Raw genomic sequence first — 27427 nt, forward strand, 5'->3', positions numbered from 1 at the left:
TTTATATGCCTTGCATGGTATTCTTCTAACTTCTGATTTTGGTGGTGGTATATTCATCATTGGTATATTTTTTTCAAGGCATTATTTTTAGACTCATCAATTCATTAAATATCCTCTTGGCTATTTCATTGTTTTATGTGTTCATGTTTCATCATGCTTCTCATCTTAAGAAAATATAATAAAAACAAAACAATGTAGAGCTTTATTCATTATAACTGTTTTGTCTTTAATCTGCTTCTATATTTTCAGGCTTATCCATCACAGTTTTTCATGTCATATTCAAACATCCCTTAATTTTAAATAGTCACTATTGTAAGCTTCTTTTCCATCTTGATCTACTGATACACAGTCAATACATTTAGAGGCTCTCTTGAAACAATGGTGTTTACTATTATCCTGTTACATTTTACCCATAAAACGTTGGAGCTCTTCTGTGTTAGCTAGTATCACTATAAACTTAGTATATTTTAGAAATTTTCTTAAAATATATTTTATTGTCTTATTTATTTCATATGAAAATACCAATTGAGCATTAATCTTGTTTCTTAATAGATCTGAAAATCTTTATAATTTTATAAATTCTTTAGTTCATTATGTGCAGTTATACATATAACCCTATCTATAATCCTACATTATTATTTTAGTTTTACTTGATTCTAACTTTTTGTCATCCATCTTTTGGTATATAGATTATCATTTAAATGCTTATTATGTCCAGTGATGCTTAAATTTGTGAATACTCAGTTATGTTTTTAGCTCTAGTTACTGTTTAATAGCCCCCTCTATAAATATACTCAAAACCTCTATTTTAAGTATCATTATCTAGGAATCTCTAGCATCTCTTTGTTTCTTCCTTATACAACCTATTTTAATGTCATTATTTCCTTTCTCCATCCTCCTATTGTATTTTCTGACTTTAAAATTCATTCTAATGCTATTGTACTAATAGATGATTTTATGTTGTTATTTTTCTTTTCAGAATTAATTTTGACATTTGCACCCAGTTTTTAAGTGATAAGTATGACAGCATTTTGCGTGTGCACACTTGCACATGTGTTTATGTCTCCTTGCCTGTAAGGGAGGCTAACAGTCAACATCCTTTGTCTTCTATTACTTTTCACCTTATTTTTAGACAAACTCTCACTCTGAGGCTGGACCTCAAGGATTCCAAAGATTGGCTGGCCCATGAGCTCCTGAGACAACTTGTTTCTGTCTCCCCAGTACTAGGATTAGAGCATGCTCCACCACGCTTGGCTTCTTCTGCAGGTGTTGGGGATCTGAACTCAAACCCTCAAGCTTGTATGGCAGATGCCTTGACTGAGCTGTCTCTCCAGCCCGGTGACAGCATTTTAAAGTTCCATGTCTTGATAAACCTCACCAGTATTTTAAAATGAAATTGGCTCTTATTAAGTGAAAATTTTAAATTATATTTAAGAAAGCTAGTTTTTTATTCTGAGTATCTTTTAAAGATGAAATGAATAGCAGGTTGGAGAGATAGCTCAACATTTAAGAGTTGTATACTGCTCTTGCAGAGGACCTAAGTTCAGGTCCTAGCACCCTGGTTGGGTAGCTCAGAACTGCCTGTAACTCCAGCCCCAGGGGGTGTGGCACCCTCTTATGACCTCTGCAGGTACCTATACTCATTGCATATCCCTGAAACATAATTTAAAATAAAATAATATTTGAAAATGAAGTGAATAAATTCTTCAGTACCCAGCGATCCAGAATCGTTCCTATTGTTTCCACAAATTAGATGGACAATTTCATGGCCTATAAAATTCTTGGAGCAAAGGTTTTGTTTCACACTTAGTTGACATGCCTCTTATGTTTGTTATGGGAGCCTGAGCCTCCTTAATTTTATACTTTTGTTCTTAGAGCAGCGTTGCAGGCCACTGTACTCCACTATTTTATAATTTAACTTCAAACAGTCACCTGGCACAGGACCTGCACTGACCTTGTTTGCTTGGCTCGGCTCCCTGGTGGATTTCTTAGGCTCATGCTCCCCATCAGGACAGGTTGTTCTTGTTTGAAGTGCCTTCTGGTCTTAGCTTCTTGAATTCTGTTCACTCCTTAACATGTGAACACTCCTGTTTATCATGCCAATCTCTGTCTCCAGTGTTTATCAGATTTCTGTTTTTTTTTTTTTTTTTTTTTTTTGCTGTTGTTTTTAAGAACAGTAAAACATGTATTACTCATCTCTGACCATGTGTGTGTGTGTGTGTGTGTGTGTGTGTGTGTGTGTGTGTGTGTGTGTCCGTGTCCACATATGTGGGGCGGTTCTTATGTGCACATGTGCATGTATGCATGTGTATGTACTTACACAGTTTCCAGTTTTACAGCTTCTACTCCACATATGGAAATTTAGCCATTATAAACATAATTATCTCTTAACCATGTAATTATCTTTTAACCAGTTCTTTTAAGAAGTGTCTTATTGGAATATTAATAGACCATAAAATTCACCCAAGTATACACTTTTATGGGTTTTTTAAGCATATGTAAACATCTCCAAGGATCCTTTAAGAACATTCTCATAACTTCCAGGAGAAATGTATCCTCGTTTTCCTTACTACTTCAGCCACTCAGCCCTGAACATCCTTTGATATTTGTCTCTATCTCTCTAGAGCTGCCTTTTCTGGGTGTTTCATAGAAGTGGAATCTTATTTGTTTTTATGGCTCATCCATGTTGTAGAATGTGCTTTATTTCTTTTCATGCACAAGTAATGTTGGCTCCATGTTTGTAACATTTTGTGATGCATCCATTAAGGGATTGCTGTTTGTTTCCAGCTCTTTTGGCTGTGGCACATGATACCGTTAGAATCTCTCTGCATGAGGTTTTGTTCTGATGTGTCTTTCATTTCCCTGGGGTATAGTTAGGTAGAGTTTTTGTGTCCTATGGTAACTCAAACTTGACCCACTTATGAAATTTCTAGACTGTTTTCCAATGGTTGGAGCACTTACAGTCCAACTGGAAGTTTGTAAGGGCTCCAGTTTCTCCATATTCTCATCAGTTCTTGCTATTTATCTGTCCTTTGGTTTATCACAACCCTCCTCAGTGGGTAAAGATGAGCTTTCCTTAAGATTTGGACTTATGTAGCCCTCATGACTACTGATGGCAGGCATCCTGTGTCTCTTGATGACTTATCTACTTGGTTTTGAGGTAGTGTTTATTCAAGCCTCATCCTTTTTCTATTTTTCAAATTTATTGCCTTTTGGTTGTTGTGTTCTTGGAGAATTTTAAACACTGGATACTACACCCTTACAAGATACATTTTTCTCATATATTTTCTCTAATTCTGCAGAGAATTTTTACTTTTTACGTAGTGTCTTTGTTTTTGTTTTTGTTTTTTGCATGTTGTTTTTGTACTCTGAAATCTTACTGAACTCTTATTACCTATGACCATTTAAGTGGCTCCTTTGGGGTTTTCTTTATACAATGCCAGGCCACTTGTGAGTGGAGATAATCTTCCTTCTTTTCCAATATGAATATCTTTTATTTCTTTCTAACTGACTAGAACTTCCAGTACAATTTAAGATAGAAGCCATGAGAATTAACCTTTTTAATCCTGATCACATGGGGAAAGCATCTGATCTTCCTTCCTAAAATATTATGAGTTAACTGTTGAATTTTTCCAGTATGCTCCTTATTTAGTTTTTTTCTCACTTGACAGTTTCACCTGTTTCTACATAATGAGTTTTAGTCACTTTGACTCCCTCCTTCTCCTTTCTCTGCCCCTCTGGAACCCTTTGTTTCCTAAGTCTCCTTTCTACTTTCCCATGTTTCAGTTTGTATGCGGTCCACTGAGTTTAATTAGTGATTTTTGCATGAGCGTGGGTGGTAGGATGTTTACTGGGGCAAGGAAACTTGTCAGTGGCTACACCACTGAAGAAAATAGCCTTTCCAGAAGCTTTTAGTTGCCAACAGTTCCTCAAACAGGGGTGGGGCTCCCTTGCTCGTCCCTATCCATGAGGAAATAGTAGTTGGCCCAATTTTGTGCAGGTCTTGGGAGATGACCACAACTGTAGTTAATAAGTGCATTGGCCATGTCATATCCAGAAGACCTCTTATGGGGTGCATTTCCCCATCTTTTGGCTTATGTTATTTCTGCCCTTCCTTATGTAATATTTCCTGAGCCTTGGAGAGGGTGTTAAAGCCATTCCAGTTAGGGTCAATCACTCTACTATCATTTAATCTGTGCACTTTGGCCAATTAGATCTTCTAGTGACTACTTAACCAGTCAAAAAAAAAAAAGATTCTTTTGCATTTTATCTTGAAAACTATTTCATTTTGACAGAAAGAAAATGTCCCTCATTTCTCTATATTTGGGCAGGGAGTATTCAGTAAATGGGGTTGTGAATGTTTGCCGTCTACTTACCTGCTGTTAGCATAATGTCCCAGCCATTGGTCTAGAATGGTAATTGGAGCACAAAGGTACTTGTCAGTTCTCTGTCCAGGTCCCCCTCATTTAATGTGGTAGACAGGACTGGGTGGGATCTCTGACCATAGGGAAAACATTGGGAAATGTTTGTGTGTCTTTAATCAATGTAACAAGACTCTGGGATGTAGTTCACAGGACCTTCACTGTGTTCTTCCTTAGTCCAGAAGAACATTTTTCAGTGTGTGAGTCATAACCCCTTTGGCGTCAAATGTCCCTTTCACAAGGATCACATCAGATATCCTACATATTACATATCTTACTATTCATAACAGTAACAAAATTACAGTTATGAAGTAGCAGCAAGAATAATTTTATGGTTCGGGGTCACTATAGCATGAGCAACTGTATTAAAGGATCACAGTGTTAGGAAGGTTGAGAACCACTGTTCTGGAGGGAGCTTGGGCACTGAGGCTGACCGAGAGATGAGATGTTCCAGGATGATGGACAATAATGGTCTTCCACCTTCTAGGACAAAAATAAACAGGAAAGAGAGCAATCAAGGGATGTTTGGATATTAGAGTGACTGTTGCCCACCATCCACAACAGTCCTTTCCCTCATGTCTCTGGGATCAGGTCAGACATATTTACCAGCACTTCCTAGACCCTGGGTTTCTTCTCAGTCCCTTGGGTACTGAGAATCAGGGATCCCATAGCTGCTCTGCTATTCCATTTTATAAGTGATAAATAACACTGCAACCAAAAATGTTTCATAACTTTCAAAGGTGCTGACTTCACCTTTCAAACTTCTGAAGGGTAAACTCAGCACTAAACCTCAGCCCCCTTAGCTATCCCATACTCCCTTGGGTGTCCAAAGGTCTGCTTGTCTACCCCAGGGAACAGCTGAACTCTTAAGCATCAATTCTCAGCAGGGTAGCCTGTGTATAACTTTCACAGCATTCTTTGCAGTTGGAATCCTATGTGCTCTTTGGTTGGGTATTTCCATAAGGAACATGAAATCGGGACCCTCCCACGGCATCTTCATAACTTAGAGGCCCATGTAGAATTCTTTCCATATACACTTGACCTTAATAACCATGCTGATTCTAATGACTATAAACACTGATGCCCAGGGATGACACAGAGCTAGAGACAGAGTAGGATGAGGACCCATCCATGTCTGTTTTGTTCCCCGTGATGCACTGCCAGGTAAACTCAAGGAAGTCACAAGTAAGAATGCACCTGTTGCCTGGTGTGGTGGCACAAGCCTTTAATCCCAGCACTCAGGAGGCAGGGGCAGGTGGATCCCTGTGAGTTCGAGTTCGACCTCATCTACAGAGTGAGTTCCAGGACAGGCTCCAAAGCTACACAGAGAAATCCTGTCTCGAAAAACCAAAAACCAAAAACCAAACCAAACCAAACAAACAAACAAAGGATGCACCTGTCCTTTCTAGCCCACCCCAGAGGTACATACATGACCCAAAGCCACATTCAAGATTGGGTTTGTTTTTATTTGGATGCCTTGACTCTTCTCATGCAAGAAAATGGAACATATCGCCTTTAACTGATGTTTTCTCAAATTGGGCTGGGTAACAAATGTCATTTTAAGGTCTTTTCTTAGATATTCCATTAATTTTTAAAGCCCCCATTGCCTTCTTCTGGACATTCCATGAGGGAGAGAAATGGACATGTAAGGGGAAAAGTTCTTTATGTCAGCTATATTCACCTCAGATAGCTGAGGTTATTTGCAAAAACCAACATAGACACATCAGGACACACAGCTCATAGATTTATCCAGCTGTTATCCTGGCAATGACTTCTGGGTCCAGCCATTATCACAGTCTGTGATAAATTGTTGAGTGTGTGGCATGCAAGATTCTCTTGGCATCTAATTCCAAACAGAAAGAAGTTGTGCCATTTGTGGGTGGCCTCCTAACATATGGATGATAAGCTCTCCGTGGTCATCCTCCTTTGGGTAGCAGCCCAGGCATGCTGCATTTTATTATGTCCCTAGTGTCAGGGTTGACATTTTTTAGGCTTTCAGAGGCAAGGCAGTATTTGCATATATACTAATACCCGTGTTTCAGGAATTAGCCTTTTAAGAAGAGTCCTCTGAATTGTTTTTTATTTATTTTTTCCTTTCCTTAAAGTCAGGATCCCATAGTGGAACCAGGCAGGAGAGAGAAAAACAGAATAATTGGAGGCTGCTGTCTTTTCCCTTCCCACAGAAAATTATTTGAAGAGACAGGCCAGAACTTTACATGGGAGATACTAAGAAAAGTTGTAATTTGGATGTCAGCTGTGGTGACTATGAGTTGTTTGCTTAAGAACGCTTCTCCTGTACCTTCTTTCCACAGACATACTTCAATGACAATATCCTTACCCTGATCCGGACCCTGGTGACAGGAGGAGCCACGCCAGAGCTTGAGGCTCTGATTGCTGAGGAGAATGCACTTCGAGGGGGCTACAGCACTCCCCAGACACTGGCCAACAGGGACCGTTGCCGAGTGGCTCAGTTAGCCCTGTTGGATGGGCCCTTTGCAGACTTAGGGGTGAGTGTACAGTGCAGATGATTCCTGAGTCCAGTGTTGGCAGCAAGCCTGATATGAATAAACTGAGTCAAGCGGGGATATCTAGGCTTCTATGTTTTTCTTGTCTCATCTATTTACTATTTACTAAATAGACTATTAATTTAGTTTACTTAGTAATAGCCTAAAACCATGGAATTTATGATGCCCTATTTACCAGGCCCCACGCTTTATTCATGCAAATCTTTCTACCAAATCGTTGATGTGTTTCTCTCAGGCAACTGAGGCATAGGGAATTTTCACTAAGGCATCCTGTCTTTGGAATTATGTGTCTCTCCTCCATTGCCACCTTACTCAAGTATTTTCTTCCAGAGATGAAAGGGGTAGCTGCTAACACCACATAGCTAAGTTTAGAAACATTTTCTCAGGGTCCTTATAGTTCAGAGATACTCTGCTTTGATTCTATCTGAACATGAGGATGCTGGGCCCCAAACTCTGCTACCAGAGTTTTTGTATCTATATACTGTTAACACAAAAATTACAGCTCAAATCTTAAAAGGGAATAAGAGATAGTTTATTCTGGAGCCATTTTGAGAGATCACAGCTCAGGAACACAGATTTAGTTTGTGCTGAATTCCTTATTCCCACCAGGAAGTATTTTCATGAAGTTGTATAGTTTTACTCAACAAAGAAAATCATAAATCAAAGCAACTTTAAAATACATTGGTGGGTCCATCAATTTAAGATACAAGAAGATGGGGGAAGCTTTCCTAAAGCCCAAGATGCTATCTGATGACATTCTTAGCTTTGGGGTTAGTGGAAGCTAGTGGTCTGCTAAGTTAATAGATTCCAGAAGGTTTCTATTAGCTACAAGATGTTAGTTCTGACAGAGAGGTGGGCAGGGAATGGCTGTTCTAGAGGGTTAGAACTAGCCCAAGATAAGGTTATTAATAATATATAGTATAATAATTATAATTAGCTTCCAGACCTGCAACTTTCTAATCTTGCCACAGCACTGCAGTTCCCATCATCAGAACCTGTCTACACAGCATCTTTTCACCCAGGCCCCGGTGGGTTTGAAGCACCAAGGCAGTTGTATGTGTGCAAAACCGCTGGCCAAAGTGACAGGATCTCAATTAGTGCCTGTCTGTGTCTTGAAGTCTCTAATTTGAAACCTTGATCTTGGGATTTCTGAGTCTGGATCCAGTCACACTTCCCTAGGCCTCCTTTAGTGAGGGAACCAGAGCTTCCCTTTGGGGTCTCTGGACTCATTACACTGTACTGTGTCAGACACTTTGGAAAAAGTGTGCCACTTTGACCTTTATTCCAAACTTACCTGCATAGATGTGTTTAAGGGGTGGTACCATGAGCCTTGGGGATGCACATACCGATTGTACATGAATAATCATATTGCCCAGAATGTCCCATCATGAAAAAGGTCTTGTTTTGTGGACCAGAACCTATATTTGACTGGAGCTGTTTTGAAAGTCAGCTTCCATAATCAGTGACTCTTATCCTTATCACTTCCTTGCTAATACACTTGAATCAGATTATTATTTCCAATAATGGACAAATATGGGACCATTTGTTGTCTAATGCGCCCAATGGGGGGATTCCAGTGTTAGTAAAGACAAACACATTGCTGCGGTTCCTAATAAATCCACTCAGCCGTGCTGTTCCGTATAATACAGTCTACTTGGAGACACATATCTGCATGAAGCCCAGAATTTTCTATGCATTTATAAACAATCATGTTGTTTCACCTTCTGAGTTAAGTCCCAGAACTTGGGGTGGTTGTGAACTGATTAGTACAGTGAGTCCCAGGTATCTCCCCTGCAGACTCCCAAATGCTCTTTCCCCTAGACATCTCTGAGGTCTGTAAATTGTGCTTTTCACACCGTCCTTATCTGAAAGAGTCTTATCACCATAGGGCTTAAGGGGGGGGCTCTTTTATTCTTGCAGTGATTTTCATTATCACTTGGGCAGTTTTGACAACATGGTCCCATCACAGTGGACACAGCTGAGCTGGGGGGAAATAGAATCCTTGCCTTGCAGAGTTCCTTTCTTCCCTCTAGCTACACAACTGAGACCTTCTGTGTCACATCCCTGCCTCAGGCAAAGGAAGACAGAAGCCAGTTGGAGCTATAGATACAACTGTGTGGACACCAGAGGAAGCCCTGTGGTTGTCAGATCCCTAAGGTCAAACATACTGGCTCCAAGCTGTTAGCCATGCTGATGCCTTTGGCCACAGTCTCTTGGCGTAGATCCTCCAACCCCAGAAACAAGAAAAACAAGCTTTTATGAAAAGATGCCCTCCATCCCCGCACAGACACACCTTGATTTCCAGGCAAACAAAAACTGATGTTTCTCTTGGTTCCTTTGTTGTCTCCCAGGATGGTGGTTGTTATGGTGATCTGTTCTGCAAAGCCCTGAAAACGTATAATATGCTTTGCTTTGGAATTTACCGGCTGAGAGATGCCCACCTCAGCACCCCAAGCCAGTGTACAAAAAGGTAAGTGTGCCTTCCCCACTTTGCCATCTAACCCGAAGGCAGTGACATCAATGCCTTCCCTCGTATCCTTCAGGCAAAGGTCTCTATGTGTATACCTTCAACACACCGCCTGCATGAAATCTAACACTGAACTGAGGAGTTATGAGAATTATTTCTTTTTTTAAAGTCACTAAAAATGAATGTGAAGCCATGGAGGGAAGAATTTGTGTTTTGGAAAGTAGCACCTTGACCCCATTACAAAAGTCAGAATCCCAAGCCTTGTTTCCTCCAATCACTTCCTTGGTCCCTAATGCGGAGATGCTTCACATTGATGATTTTTTTTTTTTTTTTGCTTCATATATTGTATATTGACTCACTTTCTTTTGTGTATTTAATTTTAAGAAACTTTTATATTATCACCTTACACAAAAATATATGACATTTTGGGTATGCTAATTGTGTTTTTCCTTACAGCCTTAATATAAACTCATAGCAGACAAAGCATTGATCCTGGAATTACCCAAATCCAGGGGTTTGTACCATAGCATAAAAATACTCTCAGATCTGTAGATTACAATCATTGAGAGGATTGAAAAAAATACTGGGAGCTGGAGAGATGGCTCAGCAGTTAAAAGCACTGTCTGTTCTCTCAGAGGACCCAGGTTCAATTCCCAGCACCACATGGTAACTCACACCTGTCTGTAACTCTAGTTTCAGGGGATCTCACACCCACACACAAACATATACCAATGCACACTCAGGCAAAACACCAATGCACACAAAATAAAAATAAATTATTTAAAAAATATTGTGATTAGAGTAATTTCCATAGTGTGTAGGGAAAAAAACATACATGTACTTTTAAAAATTATATAACTATGTTTGTATACTTAACGGCTGAAAATTACAGTCCATGGCTAGATTTAAAAATTGTCACAGACTAATGCCAAGGTCTGCACTCCTTTAATCCCAGCAGAGGCGGGGCAGGCAAATCTCAAGGTCAGCCTGATCTACAGAGCAAGTTCCAGGATGGCCAGGGCTACATAGAGAAACCCTGTCTCAAAAAACAAAACAAAATTTGAAGACTAATGTGTTCCTACATGGCAGTGATTATGACATTCACCTACAGAGCTTCCCAAGGCCACATTACTGAGCCCCACCTGAGGCTGTCAGTCAGTAGATCAGGGTGGGGTTACTCACACTTTCCCTTTATTTCTAGTTGGTTCATTTCCTTCCTTCTTTCCTCCCTTCCATCCTTCTTTTCAGGCTCCTGATTACATCCGGGGCCTCTTGCATGCAAGGCACATTTTCTGCCACTGAGCTCTGTCCCAGGTCCGTTCTGCATTTTTTCCTGGTCTCCTGGGAACCTCTGAGACCATACCTTGAGATCCATTGTTGCAGAGGCAACATGGTGATCGATCACTGAAGCCATCTAGAGAAAGCTTGATCTAATAGGGAGGAGTCGGGTTGAGCTCTTGTGACCAGGGCACTGTGGTTGATGAGGGACTAGGCATGACCACAGAGACCCTGTGGTGTGTGTCTATGACTATCAGGACATTTTGGTATAGAAGTTACAGTGCAGTTGGGTGACTGTTTGTCATGAACTTGACCCTTGTACAGAAATACGCATATGGTACATATGAATTATGGTGTGGCCTTTTCATTACCAGTGCTAACTTGGTACCTTTGCCTGGGCTTCTGGCTGCCTTCTTGAGTTAAACGTGATGATTTCCTTTCATTTGGAAGAGAACGCAAGGCTACTGGATGGAGTACATCATCCAGTTCCTCAGATAGATTGAAGCAGCCAGGCAATTAGTTCTTTTTGGCTCAGGGAGAGTTGAGTCCTGTGCCTGCTCCACCTGTGACTCAGCCTGTGACACCTTTTCTTGCTCTGTCTAGGTATGTCATCACCAATCCCCCCTACGAGTTCGAGCTCGTCCCGACAGACCTGATCTTCTGTCTGATGCAGTTTGACCACAATGCTGGCCAGTCCCGGGCCAGCCTGTCTCATTCCTCCCACTCCTCCCAGTCCTCCAGTAAGAAGAGCTCTTCTGTCCACTCCATCCCGTCTACGGCAAATCGGCCGAACCGGCCCAAGTCCAGGGAGTCTCGCGACAAACAGAAGTACGTTCAGGAAGAGCGGCTTTGATATGTGTATCCACCGGCACCGTGTGTGAAACCGTATCTGCTTCTCATTTCCCCAGTTGGTATTCCAACAGAGTAACTCTCCTGTTCCCTGTAGTCTCCTCTTTTTTCTTTGATTTTCTTTCTTTCTTTTTTTCTTTCTTTCTTTTTTCTTTCTTTTTTTTTTACACATTTTGCATATGTATGATAGTGTGCATGTGGTTGTCATTTTTATTTCACCACCATAAAACCCTTGAACATAACAGCAAATAAGCGGATGGACCAAAAGTTATTTATGAATCTAGGGGGGAAATAAACCAAAGGCATCCTCCAGACATAAATAGCTCACTTCAGGAACGAGTTCACAGATCAGAAGGAAGCACCTGTGATCTGTGTCAGTTAGGCAAAGCAGGTTGTTTTTTTTTTGTTTTTTTTTTTTTTTTCCTGATTTATCCAGATCATCAGAATGCTTTGGGTTTTGATTTTGTTTTGTTATTTCTTTTCTCTCTCTTTTTATACACACACACACACACACACACACACACTAAGTTAGCACATGATCATTCAAAATGAGCAACCAAAAGCAATGAAAATGCATTGATCGTTTCCAGTCTGGGCGGAAGTATTGCAAAACATTTGAAAAGCTTGAGTATCTGCTTGTTTCAAGAGAGCATCAGAGTTGTTTTTTTTTTTTTTACTTATTCACCAAAGCCTTTTGTCTCGGAGCTAGTTTCTTTCAGTAGGTCCAGTGAAGGTTTCTAACTTTAATGCAAAGAGAAAACCAGGTTTCCACTCCTGTATGTATCAAATCCTAGTCATTTCATTGACCTGAAAAGAGGTTTGGTTGCATATTAAATTGTTATTCTGTCTCCTTCCTTAAGCTGCCATCGGGATAGCCAGGTTTTTTTTTTTTTTTTTCCTTTCACTTTTGACATTTGGGATAAAAAGCCATATGTATCATAAATATCAGATGTAAGTCATTAAGAACTGCCTTCCTGGGACTTTTACATTTTTTAAAAGGTGAATCACTTACCTTATGTACAGAATAAATAATGCTCAGAAAAGAGCAAGTATTTTTCCATGCATTCTCAGGGGACCTTTTCACTCCCCTTTGTTTGACTAAGGAGGGCCCCAAGGCCAGGTAGAATTCAGGATGTGGCAGCGGAAGTGAGAGGGAAAAAGACCCAGTGGCAGATACCACTTTTTGTAGGTGCCGGCATGCTAGATAAATCAGGATGGAGGAAGATAGAGCCACAGTTGGTTAACTCAACAAAGACAAAAGCTAGCGACCACATTGAAATTGCGTGCACAGCTGTATGATGCTCTGTCCCAAAGCAGAGGCTGGCAGGAGAAGTTCGGCATAGGCAACCTCCTTAACATACAGCCAATTCGCATAGGTGAGTGAGTGATGGGAGAGAGAGCTTCTCCATCATTTCAAGTGGAGAAGGCTGCCACAGGGAGCAAAGCACATTTCAGTAGTTATTTTTGTCTTTTGTTTTCTTCCTTCCTTCCTTCCTTCCTTCCTTTCTTTCTTTTTTAACTGTTAGTCAACAAGGGAGGGAAGGTAGACTGATCTCTTTCTCCCAATTTGCAATTATCAGATGTTTTATGCATGCACATTACATTTTAGGGACATAGGAGTTCTGAGGAATTGGCCAACTTTACCATCACCAAATACTGGTATGGGTAGACTAGCCTTGGGTGCATATGAACCTATTTGAGATGTTTACTTAGAAATCCATGTTTACTTCTATCCATGGATAGAAGAGGGGGTAGGAAGGAGGGGAAAAATTTGTCACAGCTGTAGCATCTCTTTTTGAAAAGGTGTTTTTATGGTGATTGTTTTGGGTTTAGATTTTGAATCCCCTGTCCCTTCCGGCATGATGGTTTTGGAGATTTGCTTGCTGTGTGATTGACAAGCACTTTTACTGACAAAAATAGTGAGGCTCGGTCAGAACCTCCACCTCCTCCCACACCAAAGACAGGGGCAGTGCAGTACTCCAACCAGCAATGGGTGGGAAGTCATTGTATACGTGTAAATTCAAAAGTCCTGTGAGTGGAAGTATTTTTTTTTTCAAATTATTTTTGTCTTTATGTATTTTGCTTTATTATGACATGTATCTATCTCTTTATATATAACTATATATATATATATAAGACTATATATATAACTATATATACATATCCCCTAGTTTTGGATCATGAAAGATCTTCATGCATTTCTTTGCAAAGGAGGTTATGAAGTTATGCCCTCAGAACATTTATAACTATAAGAATGTGCCAGTTAAAGTGCTCGACAGGAGATATGACAGTTTCAAAGCATTGTAAAACTCACATAGCTTACTTCTCTCTCTAAAGTGCAACAAGGATGACTAGAATGGGCCAAGGTATGACAATTAATGGTTCTGCATGACCTAGCCACTGCTGGGGGTTTTCTTCTATAACGTTGTCCTTGTGAAACTTTTGTGGAATTAAAAAAAAAAAGGAGTTACAAATTTTATTCTGTTATTGGTTTGTTTATTTTTATTTCTATTGTTCTGTTTGTGGTTCCATTTATTTTGTTTTGCTTCTCCCCCCTTCTGGCTCTCCTCCCCCACTCCCTCCCCCAACCTTTATCCCTTCCTTCTTCTTTTTCTTCCTCCACTTTCTCAATTGCTCAGCGCAATGAGGCTGTGCTGCTGCTATGGCTAGATCCCTTAGAGTTTGTTTTGGTGTTCTTGGGTTTGGGGGTTTGGGGAATCTGGGGGTAACTTCTCTCCATCCAGCTTGCCTTCAAATCTGCACGTGGCCTCCCTGCCCACCTTGGTACCTTGCCCCAAGTCCAAAAGCATTTTCCCATTGAGAAACCCAGCTTCCTCCACTTCCCCCATCACCACCACCGCCCCAAACCAGCCCCCATCAGTCTGTTCCCATCTCTGTGTTGATCTTGGCAAGACCTACCTAATCGAGCAATGATGCCGGTTGATAACTGTTTCTGTAAAACATTCACAGCTATTCCATTTGGCGAATGTGCTTCTCTGTCAATGGTTGAGCCTCTTTTCAGCTGTAGTAGGAAGGTTATTAATGACAAATACATTGGTCTGTTTTCCTGTTTGATCCCTATGAACCCAAGTCAAAGCTGTTGAGCTGTATGAATCCCCTTGAGAGCACATGTCCACTGATGAAGGGGCTGGGGACTCAGTCTGGACAGTACTCATGTGTCTCCTGCCACCTGCCTTTCAGATGTTTGTTAAATTTCAACCATGAATGGGGCAGACAGAAGTAAATCCAAAGTGTCTTTTTTAATGCACTTAATGACTCCAGTAGATGAGCCTGGAATTGACTAGAATGGGTACAGACTGTGACATGAGATGAAATTGGGGGTTTTCCCTGGACTTTGGGCACACACTCCCCACTGGGGAATTGAAGATCATTGAGAACTGATCAGAGATGACTATGGATCTATCTGATGGTGGCAAAGGGGTCATTTGGAGTTCTCGCTCAAGAGCTGAAACTTCTGTATTACACTTTTCTTAATTGAGTGAAGACTCTCCTCCATCATTTTCCATCTGACTCCAAAGTTCCTCTTTCAGAACAGACGCTCTCTTAGGAAGGAGGCAGACAATTTCTTCTTCTTCATAGTCACTTTCTTAATTCCCCCTCACCCAGACTAGAAACGGACATAAAATGGTAGAAAGTGAGAGAACACTGTGAAGAGAAAATGTATGCATTTAGTAAGAATCAGTTTGGAACTCGGGAATCTTCCCAGTTCTGGAAGAGTAGCAGTTTTTGAGCCATTTAGTCCAATTTGCTCAGGCTTTGGAGAGGGACAATGTTAAGTGAGTTGGTAAAGTAGGAAAGGAATCTTTTCAGCACCAGCTGTTTCTTAACTGCGAACCTGTTAGCAACCCTAACAGCTGATCCTAAGGTCCTTCTCAAATCTAGTTCAAATGGACCCTTGCACTTTCCAGTTTCCACTATATTTTGGAGACCTTTCAAAATCCTTTCTGAAGTTAGGGCTTATGACTCAGAGTGTTAAAGTGAGGATTCACAATATGTATTTGAAAAGACTCTCACCTCAACCATTTTCACACTTTTAAACTGTTTTATCATTTATCCACATCCCCTTGATTTATTTTTGGAAAAGTGGCAATTAATGCCTGAGGTGTTGACATGGCTGATTTGCTAGTGTCAGGCTATTGGAGCCGGATTCTGCTTCCAAGCCAGGGGACAAGCCCTGTGAGCTTAGTGACTAGAGAGACTGCCTATGCCTGTTGGCAGCATTATGGAGATCCTAGGTGACCAGAGGAACCTTTGACTGACTCTCCTTCAGCATGGGGAAATGCCTAAAGGTGTCTGTATCCCAACAGAGATAATTATATCAACCTTCCAGGTTCCTATAGCAACAGGCTCCTTGAAGAACAAGTAAGTACAGAAACTTCAGGGAATGGAAGATAAGACAGGGTACAAATCAATTTCTCCACCAGCTTCCATCAGCCAATGCCTGCTTTGTCATAATATGATAAGGAAGTAGCTGTGGGCATCTGTCACTAAGCTGCCTAAGTATCTCCCATAAGGAGGCTGCACATGGCAGTGAGCGAGAGAAACTCCTGCTACCTAAGAGGAAAGAGTATCCTCAGGGTTTAGCTGGATGCAAGGATGCCAAGACAGACCATCATTGTGGTCCATTATAGGGAAGTGAGATCAAAGGAAACTTGTCTGGGTCTGGTAGAAACTATGCTTGTGTCCATAGAATGGCTATGTTCTACTGAGGCAGAAGAAGAGAGGAGGCAGGATGCATATTTTTGCCTGGGAGGCATCAGGCTTTTGTTAGCAGAGGAAGAACACCACACTGCCTGTCAGAAAGGTGATCCGGGAAACCACACAGAGTCGCCCTCCTAGGCTGGAGCTCCCTGTAGCCATTACTGTCTCATTGTCCTTACCACCAAAGTGGGATATTTTCCATCCATGCCTTTGCTCTCAAATCCTCAGCTCATGGTGCTCCAGAGAGCCTATTGTTCCAAGTGTCTTCAGTGTGTCATCCATTCCCCTTTCCTGCAGTCTTCTTGGGGGAGTAGTTACATGAAAAGGCTGACGCCCACAGCACTGACAACCCACAGTGTCAGCAAAAGCTCTGTGTTCACAGTGCAACTGTTTCTCCCTCTGCTTGTGGAGCTTTGGGTAGCTCAGCCATTCCTAACCACAGTAACTCTCCTCCAGGAAGCAGATCAAACCCTTGTTCTAAACTCCATCATTTTCTTACACTAGTGACGGAAGGCCCAGATGGTTCTCCAAGGGGTAGAGCATTCATCAAGTGAAAACCGTTGTCAGAAACAAAGACCCACTGCATGGTAGCCCTGACGTCCCCAGCATATACCATATTAGCGCTTTCTCTCATTCACCTTCCAGATGAAGACTTCCCGTAAGACCCTCCCGTGCCATCTCTGTTACCCTAATCTACTTTCTTCAGGCAAGCCCCCAATTTATACATCCTAGGTCTCTGCCTCTGGCTCCTCCACTGAAGAACTTCATTTACAAACACAACATGCAGAAGGTACCACCCACCTCTACATCCTACTCATATCAATGCTAACTTTAAAGCTAATGCTTAGACAGTCATTGTAGCTATTATGTTCAGCAAGTTAGAGTTGGAAACATATCCAACTCTCTTGCTCTAACCAGATGTAGGGGTTACTAGCATCTCCATATGACCCACATGGAATCTGAAGAACACCAAAGTCATTATAGTTTAGTCACCACAATACAGTGTCCCTTTCATGTAACTGGATGTGTAGTAAACCAGTGGTGCCTGTTCCATTGACCGAGACAACAAGATAAGGAAGGCTATTTCCTCAGCCCTATTCAATAGGATAGGAATAACAACAAGATACTCTACATAACCTTTTCAGAGCAGATAGCATGTGAGAGATCCAGGTACACTCAATCTAGACAACAAGCTGGTGCCATTTTACTGGCCTCCGCAAGGTGTGTCCATAGTGTACACAATGGATTAATTATTGGTCTACAACATGACACTCTCAATAATAAAGCAGTTGGATGGTGGTGGCAAACACTTTTAATCCCAGCAGTTGAGAGGCTGAGGCAGGGGGATCTCTATGAGTTTGAGGCCAGCCTGGTCTACAAACCAAGTTCTATGATAGCCAAGGCTACACAGAGAAACCCTGTCTCAAAAAAAAAAAAAAAAAAAAAAGCAGCAGTCATTTTACCAGCAATTTTATTTTCTCAGTTCTATTTTGTGATACCAGCCTGCTCACCAAAGCTAGTGACATGTCATTCTCTTCCTAACTCTAACTACCTCGTGACAAAAGTTCCTGACAGGTCACACAGTGTTCTCAGAATAGGAGATATATAGAGGCCACACAGAGTTCTCATATATATATATCTCCCACAAGAAGTTTATGAGCACAAGTTTTTTTGTTTGTTTGTTTGTTTTTTGCTTTTTGTTTTTTTGTTTTTTTGTTTTTTATTTGGAGGGAGGTCTGGCACCAAAAAGGCCCTCACAGACCACAGAATTCCTCATCTTAGGTATGAAATAAGGCCACATAGAACACCAGAGTAAGCCAAGCACTGGAAGTGACTACCCTCACCTGCTTCAGTACTTAATAGAATTCCTGCTTCCTAGTGCCATTTTGTGGGGACCCATTGACACAGCTTCATCTTTGAATGGCAAGATTCCATATGCCGAATTGTCACTGTCTTACTCAAAGCACATTCCATGGAAGCCCTGTGGATGGTGATCATTAAAATGTACTTCCCTCTGAAGCTATTTGGGAGACCTTTGTCCCCAAACATTTTAGACAAGGTTCAGGGCATCTCACTAGTTCAATTTCCTCCACATCTCCCTTGACCAGGCATCCTACAGCATAGGCATTTAGAGCTTAGGAGACGCTGAATTTAACAGTGGATTATCAGGGATGGTGAGAATCTCACCTCCTGATGGAGAGGTGGTGTTTGCCTACAATTCTTCCCTCTCTTGAAGCTGCATCCCTAAACATCAGGGGCTATTCTGCCTAGGTTGTCTTTTGTGGCAAGAAATTTAAAGAAGAAATTTAAATAAGGCCAATAATGCTGTCTCTCTTACAGACAGATGGAGGCAACTGATACTCTCTTCCTGGCAAAAGGTCAAAATGCCCCCTTTGAATTGAACTGTAAATACTGAATTCTCAATTATTCTCTGCAGCAGTTGTATTAAAAAAAAAAAAAATCAGCAAATTGCAGCTGTTTGGTCTTTTACCCAAAACACATTCCCCTTTCCATCAGCAAGACTTGCTCTCCCTAGCTGGCATGCACATCCTAGCACCAAATCCCTTCAGCAGAATCATTCCGCATGACTGTGCAGCCAGAGCCAAGGGCAGCTTGGGCGAACAGCATAAACACCCAGCTCCTCTCTGAGCTTCAGCTCTGCACATAAGCTGTTTGAGAAAGTCAGAGTTGGAAATTGTTTCAGAGACCTGGCAATGCTTTTAGAGCATGATAACCATCACACTTTACTCTTCTCTGAAAGGTTAGTTTAATCGTAGATCACAAAAAAATTGGTTTCCACAAATGCATAATGGTTCATCTATGTCACACTTGAGCTAAATGGTTTTTTAAATGGAGCTGAAATTATTTTGATGTGTACACAGTCCCAGATTTCTATACAACCTTTTTTAACCAGCCCATCAGGAGTCTTGCCTCTAAAGCCTCATTAATAATTCAGATGTGCTGATGACTTTAAAAGATCTATGGAATTGAAGCTTAGAGGAAAAAAAAAACCTCCTCTTGACAAAAAGATAAATGAATATAGAAAGAAGCTGTAGGAGGCTGGCAAGCTGTAGATCATCTCAGAACAGATTGTAACTTTATCATTCTGTCAGGGGGAATAATTTAAAGCACTTAATCAGTTAGCTTCGCTGTGAGGATGTAGCATTATGAATTCCTATCGTCCAATCTGTTCAAATCAAAGTGAACGTAATTATAATAGGTAGGAGAGCCAGAGCAGGAGGGATCATGGGGAGAACCACGCAAGAGGTAGCAAGTGTCTTGAGGGCTAAACTGAGCTGCTGAACCTCCTTTCAGCTTTTCCCAATCATACTATAGCCCCAGAGGCAGTCACATTGAGGAGTGAGGGCATTGGAAATGGCAGTTATACAGACCAAGAAGAAAAAAGTGGTGTGATCATGAGTTAATCACAGATGCTTAATTTATAAGCGCGCGCGCGCGCACACACACACACACACACACACACACACACACACACACACACACACACACACAAAGCCAGCTGAGCAATCATTTTAACAGGTAGCTCCATATCCAGACACAAGGCAGATGTAAATTGTTCTATAAACAATAAAAACGGAAGCCAGAGGGACCATTGTCTCTAGAGCAGTGAATGAGTTGGAAAGCTATTTCCCTTCCTGTCTCCTTTCCCTCTGCCACTGTTATGAAGCCTATGATCCCTGAAGCTCGATATTCTACTGCCCAGTCCCTTCCTATCTGTGCACATGGCCAAGTTTTCAGACAATTTCAGTCCTAGAAAAGGGCCTAGATTAGAGTTAAACCCAGTAAAATAGCACAATCCAGCTAATAGGCTGGTTCTCTGCAGAGACCTCCCCCCTCCAAAGGCCCTAACTCAACAGTCTGTCTCATCCATATCTGCCGTTAGGCTGGAAAGGAAAGTGGCAAGCCCCCCTACCCCCCCCCCCCCCAGCTCTCTGCTGACAGCTTGGGTTAGTATAGTCAGCTGAGTCACTGCCACCTGGAATTCTTTCCATGACTTCATACCCACAGACTTCTCTTTCTTTAAATAAAAGCCATTTCAAAATTCCCTTTTAGAGCAGTTTCCTATTCTCACTCTCATTGACAAACAAATTCTATGGGATTCCCTTAAGGGCCCTCCAAAGACCATCAGAGTGATTCAGACAGGACAGAAGTGGTATAGGTGACATCTGTAGTTGACATGTTTGTTGTATCAAAGCCAAGAACAGGCTGGGAAGAGGAGAAGCTGGGAAAGATTCTGCACTTGTGGTTCTGCAGTAGGGATGATGTCCATCTCCTCCAACTTAGTCTTTGAGGTTGGCCTCCTTCTAGCATCTCCCAGTCTCAATAGCACATCCATTTTGTTCTTCACTTGCTCCAGGAAAGAGGCATGGTTCAGGTTCTGGGGGCTTCTGTACACTGCACTGTCTTAGCAATTACTCACTGTCAGCTTCTATTGATTACCTTTATGCATTTTCAATGAACTTTCCAAAAGCTTAACCTAGGACTAATTAAGCTTCTCATTTCTCCTTCTTGTTCTCTATCCATTTTGCCCTTTAGCAGAAAAGAAATGGTTTACAGATGAACCGGATAATGCCTATCCCAGAAACATTCAAATCAAGCCCATGAGTACCCACATGGCTAACCAGATCAACCAATATAAATCCACAAGCAGCTTGATCCCTCCAATCAGAGAAGTTGAAGATGAATGTTGACTCCCAGGAGACCAGAACTATTTTTTTAAAGCCTGACAAACTTCATAAATGGTGACGTGACTTTTCTTCCTCTTCCATGCCGAATCACTGGTGGAAACACTAGAGTAAGCAAGAATTGCAAGAAAATAAAGTAGACAGATATTTCTCTTTGCCTTGAATATTGCTTCCATGTATTTTGGAAAACAAAAGGATTTCATTTATAAATGAACATACTAAAATAGTCGTGTATAGCTTCTAGCGTTTTAAATTATTTTTATTTATTAGAAAGAAAATATATTTTTCTTTTCTTTTCTTTTTTTCATTGCCAGATATCTTCCCATATATCACAGCAATGTAAAATCAAAATGAGTAAGTGGCCAGATTCCTTAATGTGTATTTCTCTCCTTTCTCTCTTTTTCTTTGAGGAGAATGATGGTCACCACCCTGATTTGTAATTAAGGAAAATTGATTACAAAAAGAATTGGAAGGTAGTCAACAATGTACACCCATGTTTTAGCAACTCAAAAGGAAAGCCAAAAGAGCAGAGGTGAATATTTGCCTCTCCCCTGGATGGGTGTATGTTTTGATCTGGATTGACACCAGCTCTTAACAAATCAAACTTACTTATCGTCACAGTTGAAAGTCAATTCTTTATAATTTCCATTTTCATCCAGCATTTCTTATCCTTTGTTCATATATTTAGAGGAAAGAGCTTCTTGCAGCTTTTTCTGCTGTTGTCAGATCCGGTTTGAAGCAGCCACCTCAAGATATGGGGAAGGGTTATAGGCACACCTAAGATGCTGAAGTTGTGCACCAAGAGCAGGCTCTGTTTGTTGTTCTCATGGTGGGGCCTCCTCCAAGCTCTTCTGCTCCCCATTTTGTACTTCTAAATCACCCAAGCAAGTTATGTCAACTGTGGGAGGATCTGGTGAATTCTCTTCCCCATTCAGAGCTATTAGCCTGGAAGTCTGTGAATGTCAACGAGGAGTTTTACCTAACACTGGAACCTAACAAGTACTCATGTTTAGCATGAAGTATTTGTTTAGATGTCAGACAATGTCCACTGTCAAGGAGATGACTTTAGCTCAGATTTTCATTTGCTGGATTTCCTTGGTTGAATTGTTGGGACAAGACATTCAAACTCGCTAAAAATATTTACAAAACCAATACCAACCAAGAGGAAAGTAAGTCATGCTCTTAACATAGACTGTTAGAAAAAGGCCTTTGAAAATTACCAGCAATGAAATACAATGTATCAGCCACTTCTGCCTGTGGTCAAAAGATTTTTCTAGCCATCAGATGCAATTGTCATGTCTGAGCTCTGCTGTTGCATGCATGCCCAGTGTATAGTCACTCAACAACTGTTTCTTTCCAGTGACTCAGAAAGTCTTTCACCTTCAGAGTGATCAACCTCTGATAGGATCATCAGAGTCTCTGGAGAAGCATGGGCGTGACTGTGATTTTTATTTCCTTAAAAATGTAAATTGTGGACACTTCCTGGATCTGACAAAAATAGCCCCTCAAGTCCCATGGCATCTCCTCCATTAACGTTTTAGATGACCATGGCTCTGTGGTACCTAGTTACGATAGTAAAAATCAGATCAAAGCAAAGCAATGTGATCACCATGAAAACATATGTCCACTGAGGACTCCAATACCAGTGTAGGCCAAATGAGCTTCCACCTCTGCCCACTCCCTGCAGAGCCCATGTAGCTGTGCTTCCTCCTCATAGGCATTGTCCTGCAGTGATGCGTCGGACCGTGGTTACTCTGTTGTCACATTTTGTAGAATTAGTTCTATAAAAGTATTGTGAATATAATGTGTGTCCAATTGGATTGTTAACACAAAAATATTTATAATCAATCACTAGTCTACTCAGGCTAAAATGACGTCAGCAGTCTATTACAGGCTTACAAACATTTCTTGGTTTCCAACAGATCTCAAATGTGTTGGTGGGGAGAATCCACTGCCAGGGTATTGACAGCATTCCTGAAAAGCTAAGACTTCCTTTAATATCATGATTTTGCATTGGGGTTACCTAAGTACATTCATGTCAGTCCACGCTCTTCTTTCCTTCTGGAACCATAGTAGGCTCTTTTTCACAGTCTTTCCTACTAACCCCCTCTAAATGTGTCTTAGTTCTTTGCTCTCCCATGACAACCAATGTTATTTACCTACATACATTTCCATTAGAAGAATAGCGGTCTCAACACTCCACTCCAGGAAGCAGAAGCATATCTCCATTCCCATTTCCCAAGATATCTAGAGATTTAAATCGAAACTGGTTTCTTAACTACAATGGCTACAATGATAGTTTCCTACAGTAAGAGTTAACCAAGCAGCTTTCGAGACCCAAGATAACAAATCTATTTTCTTCAAAGGTTGAGCAATAAAGGAATAACAAAATCAAGCATGATCCTAAGGTGACATGAAAAATGACTTGGTGGTGGCACCTTTACCAACAACTCAAGGCCGGCAATTGAAATATAAATAACATTTGTTAAAAATAACTGGAAGGCTCAAGGCATCTCCCGAAGTTCCCAATTTGTTTCTATTTGTTGAGTTCTGAGTCCTCTGAAGGGTAAAAAAACCTGACTTTCCAACCACATTCACCTTAGGCCAATGGTTGTCTTCTTTGGAATATTCCACATTAGAAAGCTCTGCTCTCCAGTCCATGTTTAGGATTCCAGAAAAGCCACCCTGGCAAATTAATGATGCTTGAGTGTTTTGGGATTCAGGCCATTTGTAAACATCAACTCTCCATGTCTGAGTACATCGTTGCCCTCACCATCCTTCTCATGGAAGCAATGTGCTTTTGTTTAAGTCATTATATGTCAGAAGATCCTCCTTTGCTATAGCACATAGAATGCATTCACTGAAGGTGTTTTATGTTTAAGACTGATTGTGACTAAGTAACCTGGACAAACAGCCTTCCTCCCACAAGTTCTACTTTGATTTTGTTCCTTTGATTTTTTTTTTAAAGTGATGGAAGACTTTAAGCACAGAACTGGAGTAGTAGTGAGTAGGAGTTTCCATTCAGTTGAAGTGGGGAGTGAAAAATGTATGAAATTCAGGATATTTTGAATGGAAAACCAAAAATGCCCCAAGTGTGCTTGACTTGAAGGTTCAAGAGCATCCAGACACAATTAGCTCTTAACTATGAAAATATTCTTTAAATCCTCCCAGTCCCAGTGGCTTATATCTCTGAGGGTGATTCCTTGAGATGACAAAGGTCTCTTTCAGAACTGACTAAGACAATAATAACCTTGCCTTAGGCAAGCCTTTGGAGACAATCTTTTCCAGAGCTGTAATCATGGCTCTTCTGGCCATGTCACCCATGTAGCCTTTCTGAGCTGAACCCAGCATCCACTTCCTGCTCTGGACCATTCCTGTGCTTTTCAGCTTGGAAGCACTTAGATTTGAGATGCCAAGGTTTGCAGTCAGCATCACCTCCATCACTGATGAGCTGGTTTGGTTGGTCTAGGTTTCTCTTTACACCCTTGCTCCCCACCTTCCCTGTCTCTTATTGCAGCACAGTTTTGGCTAGTCTCTTCATCTCTAGCCCACCTCCAATAGTATCTAGAGAGAGTCTGGACACCCCTCCTCTCCTGCTGTTATTCCCATTAATGTCCCCCACATCTGCTTTCTCATTTCATTTCCAGTTTGCTTTGCTTTCATTAATACACACTCTTTTACTATTTCTATTCATAAGTTTAATTGTGACCTGTCATTTTCATCATTGAGGAGAACCTTGTTGAAAGAAACATAGAAAGAGGTAGAAAAGCTCAAAGGCAAACAGTATTGACTAAATGGCAGGGTATCATCTTGACTACCAAGAGATCACACAAATTCATGGAACACTGAGTTCCAGCCCCACATCTGCTCATTTTTTATTTTATTCATATTTTCTGCCTTTGGGAGAGTGGTAGTCACTGATACAGTGGCTCTTCCTACTCAAGGCTCTATCCATCATTTTTCAAAACTTAGAGGAACTGAGAACTTTGAACTTTCCTTCTGTGTTCCTTTTCTGCCCCTGCTGTCTATCCCATATTCTTAACGGGTGTTTTCTATCATAATTTCTCACTTGAATCCCATGGTTAGTTGATACGAGGAGCCCCTTTGGATTCAAGGAACAGAGGTTTAGAAAGTGAAAGTCACTGAGAGGTCTGAACAGCGATGGGCTGCAGTGGATGTGCTCTTTCGGGGTTGAAGCTTTTGAGGTGTTCTGTTCTCTCAGGAAGAGGTATCCCAGAAATGTAGACTTTCTAGCTGAGTGGTAAAGTTGTTTAATCCAAGTTTATCCTAACTGCTTGTTGCTCATGCATTGCTAGCTATTAATAATTCCAAGATTACTATTAAAATACGGCAATGCAGAGGACATTTTAAATTTTATGTTCCAATACCCATGATAAGAGTGATTTTAAAAAATATTTTTAAAAAGGGATCTATGAGGCCAAAGGCTTTTAGCCATACTCTAGTTAGGAGCTCCCCAATATTCCAGTCTCACATGGCTTTATGGGGAAATAATTCTCATTTACACTCTTTGTTCTAGACCATCCTTTTCAACTATGCTTTTGAGGATAAAAATGGGCCTGAAAGGGGGTAACTCAGGGTGTACATCAAAAAGTTATAGAGAAGAACAAAAAAGAGATAGGAGCCCTGGCAAGAGGTCGTACCTAGGATTGAAAAGAAGAGGTTCCCTTGAACCACAAATGGGAAGCATGATAGGCACCCAATCTTGGATGAGCAGTGGAGGCCTGTCCAATAGAAAATATGTGGTTTGACTGGAGGCACAAGGATCCTGAGGATTTTTCAATGAGAAAGAGCTTAAGGGGTTATAATGCATTGATACCAAGGTGATTTTGATATATGAACAACTTACCTTCGGTAATAAGTCTGTGTCCACAAGCTGAGAAAAAACTATGACAACACTTCATGGAAAAAGATAGAAAGTAGGTGGTTGAAGAGCCACATTAAAAAGTGGGGCATTTAGAAAGTTGGGGAGAGTCACTGAAAGGTCTGAACGAAGCGTGATGGGAAGCAGTGACTATGCCCTTTTGGAGTCGAAGCTTTTGAGATGGCCAGTTCCTTTTGGGAGGTATTGCAGAGATATAGGCTTTCTAGCAGAAAATTCTCTCAGTACTGTGAAGTCCTATGGGTTGCTCTCAACAACAGCTCATCAAGCAGAACACCTGCCTTCCTGCATTTTCTCCCTGCTAGGCATACAACATCCCTACCTGCAGTCCTCAATTACAAGCATCTTATTTGTAGACCCCCCACATGGATTAAAGGAAAGGAATAGATTTTCAGATTGTTTCAAAGAAACCTGCTGGCTATACTATTTTACAGACATTAACGTAATAAGAACACCCAGTAGACTGCCAACAAATCATCGAATAATCAAGAATGCAGGCCTTCCAACTTCCAACATTATGAAAGCATTTGGTCAGGTGATCTGGCAACTTGGAACTAGTAGACAGCACCAGCACATGCTTTGTAGAGGAATGGACCAGGTTGAAGAATTGAGTATGACGAGTTTTCCATGCAGTAAGCTTAAAAGCAAGGCCTAAAGGGTCAGCAGAGAAAGAGTAAGCATGGGTACAACACTGTCTTCCAATGGAGCAGGAGTAGAAGGAGCAAACAATGTGATGGGATGAAGTGCTAAATCAAGCATTGTAGAACAGATGGGGTTTTAGAGTGAGGTAAGCTGAGGGGCACCATCCCAGCTCATCCAGGTATGTGGATGGATCAGTGATTTCATGACTTTATCCAGGAGTCCCTGTGCACTTGTTGTTGGACAGCTAGTGTCTCTTCTTGGGAACAGAAGGCATGGCATGTACAACAGGCATCCAATAAAGACTTTTTAAATAAATGTGGTATGCATAGTGAATAAATATCATGGATTGTAACAGCTGTGGAAGTTTGTGTTGGACTCTAGGGCTGGCTGTGAGTGACAGATTCTTTGTAAAGGAAATGCTTACTGCGGACCCCCAAGGACAGGGCAATGCAGAAGGACAGAAAAGAAGAGGAGACAATAAGAATTTGAGGCAGGAACTCAGGCAGCTGAGAAATAGACTGCTGTCTTCCTGATACAAAGGAGGAGAGAGATCCTTCCCCACTAGAAAGTTGTCCTGGGCTGAGGATGCAGGCAGAGTTGCAAAGATGCTTTGGGAAGCCTCGGCCCTATACAAGCCCTGCCTTGCCACTCACACACCAAATACTTATAAAGGGAGACGCCTGGCTGAGTTCAATAAAAGAGAAAGCAGAGTGGGATGATGGGTAAGTAGATCTGTCTGGGGGCTATGACCAAGTTTTCAGGGGCTTAGAAGTGCAATCCAAACTGATGCAATTAGGACAGATCTACTCAGTGCTGGGAGAATGGGAGACAGAAAGGGATTTAAAGGTAGAAAGAGGCATCCATGAGGGTTGAGATGAGGGTATCTGAGCTTGTGACTCACAAGTAATGAGGCAGAC

General features: G+C 41.3%; 1 protein-coding gene across 20 annotated transcripts in view; it reads left to right on the forward strand.

The window, feature by feature from the left end:
• The window catches only part of Kcnma1 (potassium calcium-activated channel subfamily M alpha 1), a 701946-nt gene extending 675703 nt beyond the window's left edge, over positions 1–26243 (forward strand). For 6 of the 20 annotated variants that reach the window (XM_036199286.1, XM_036199289.1, XM_036199287.1 and 3 more), the window contains 5 exons: positions 6734–6928; positions 9298–9416; positions 11295–11519; positions 13878–13906; positions 20820–26243. In XM_036199286.1, coding sequence (XP_036055179.1) covers positions 6734–6928; positions 9298–9416; positions 11295–11519; positions 13878–13906; positions 20820–20974 — 723 coding nt within the window. In that variant the 3' untranslated portion in view covers positions 20975–26243. Of the gene's footprint in view, positions 1–6733; positions 6929–9297; positions 9417–11294; positions 11927–13877; positions 13907–20819 lie in introns of those variants that run through there. The other 14 variants (XM_036199299.1, XM_036199292.1, XM_036199295.1 and 11 more) reach the window with 6 other exon arrangements.
• Positions 26244–27427: the final 1184 nt, after the last annotated feature.

The sequence above is a fragment of the Onychomys torridus genome, chromosome 9 (assembly GCF_903995425.1).
Source record: "Onychomys torridus chromosome 9, mOncTor1.1, whole genome shotgun sequence".
Classification (NCBI taxonomy): domain Eukaryota; kingdom Metazoa; phylum Chordata; class Mammalia; order Rodentia; family Cricetidae; genus Onychomys; species Onychomys torridus.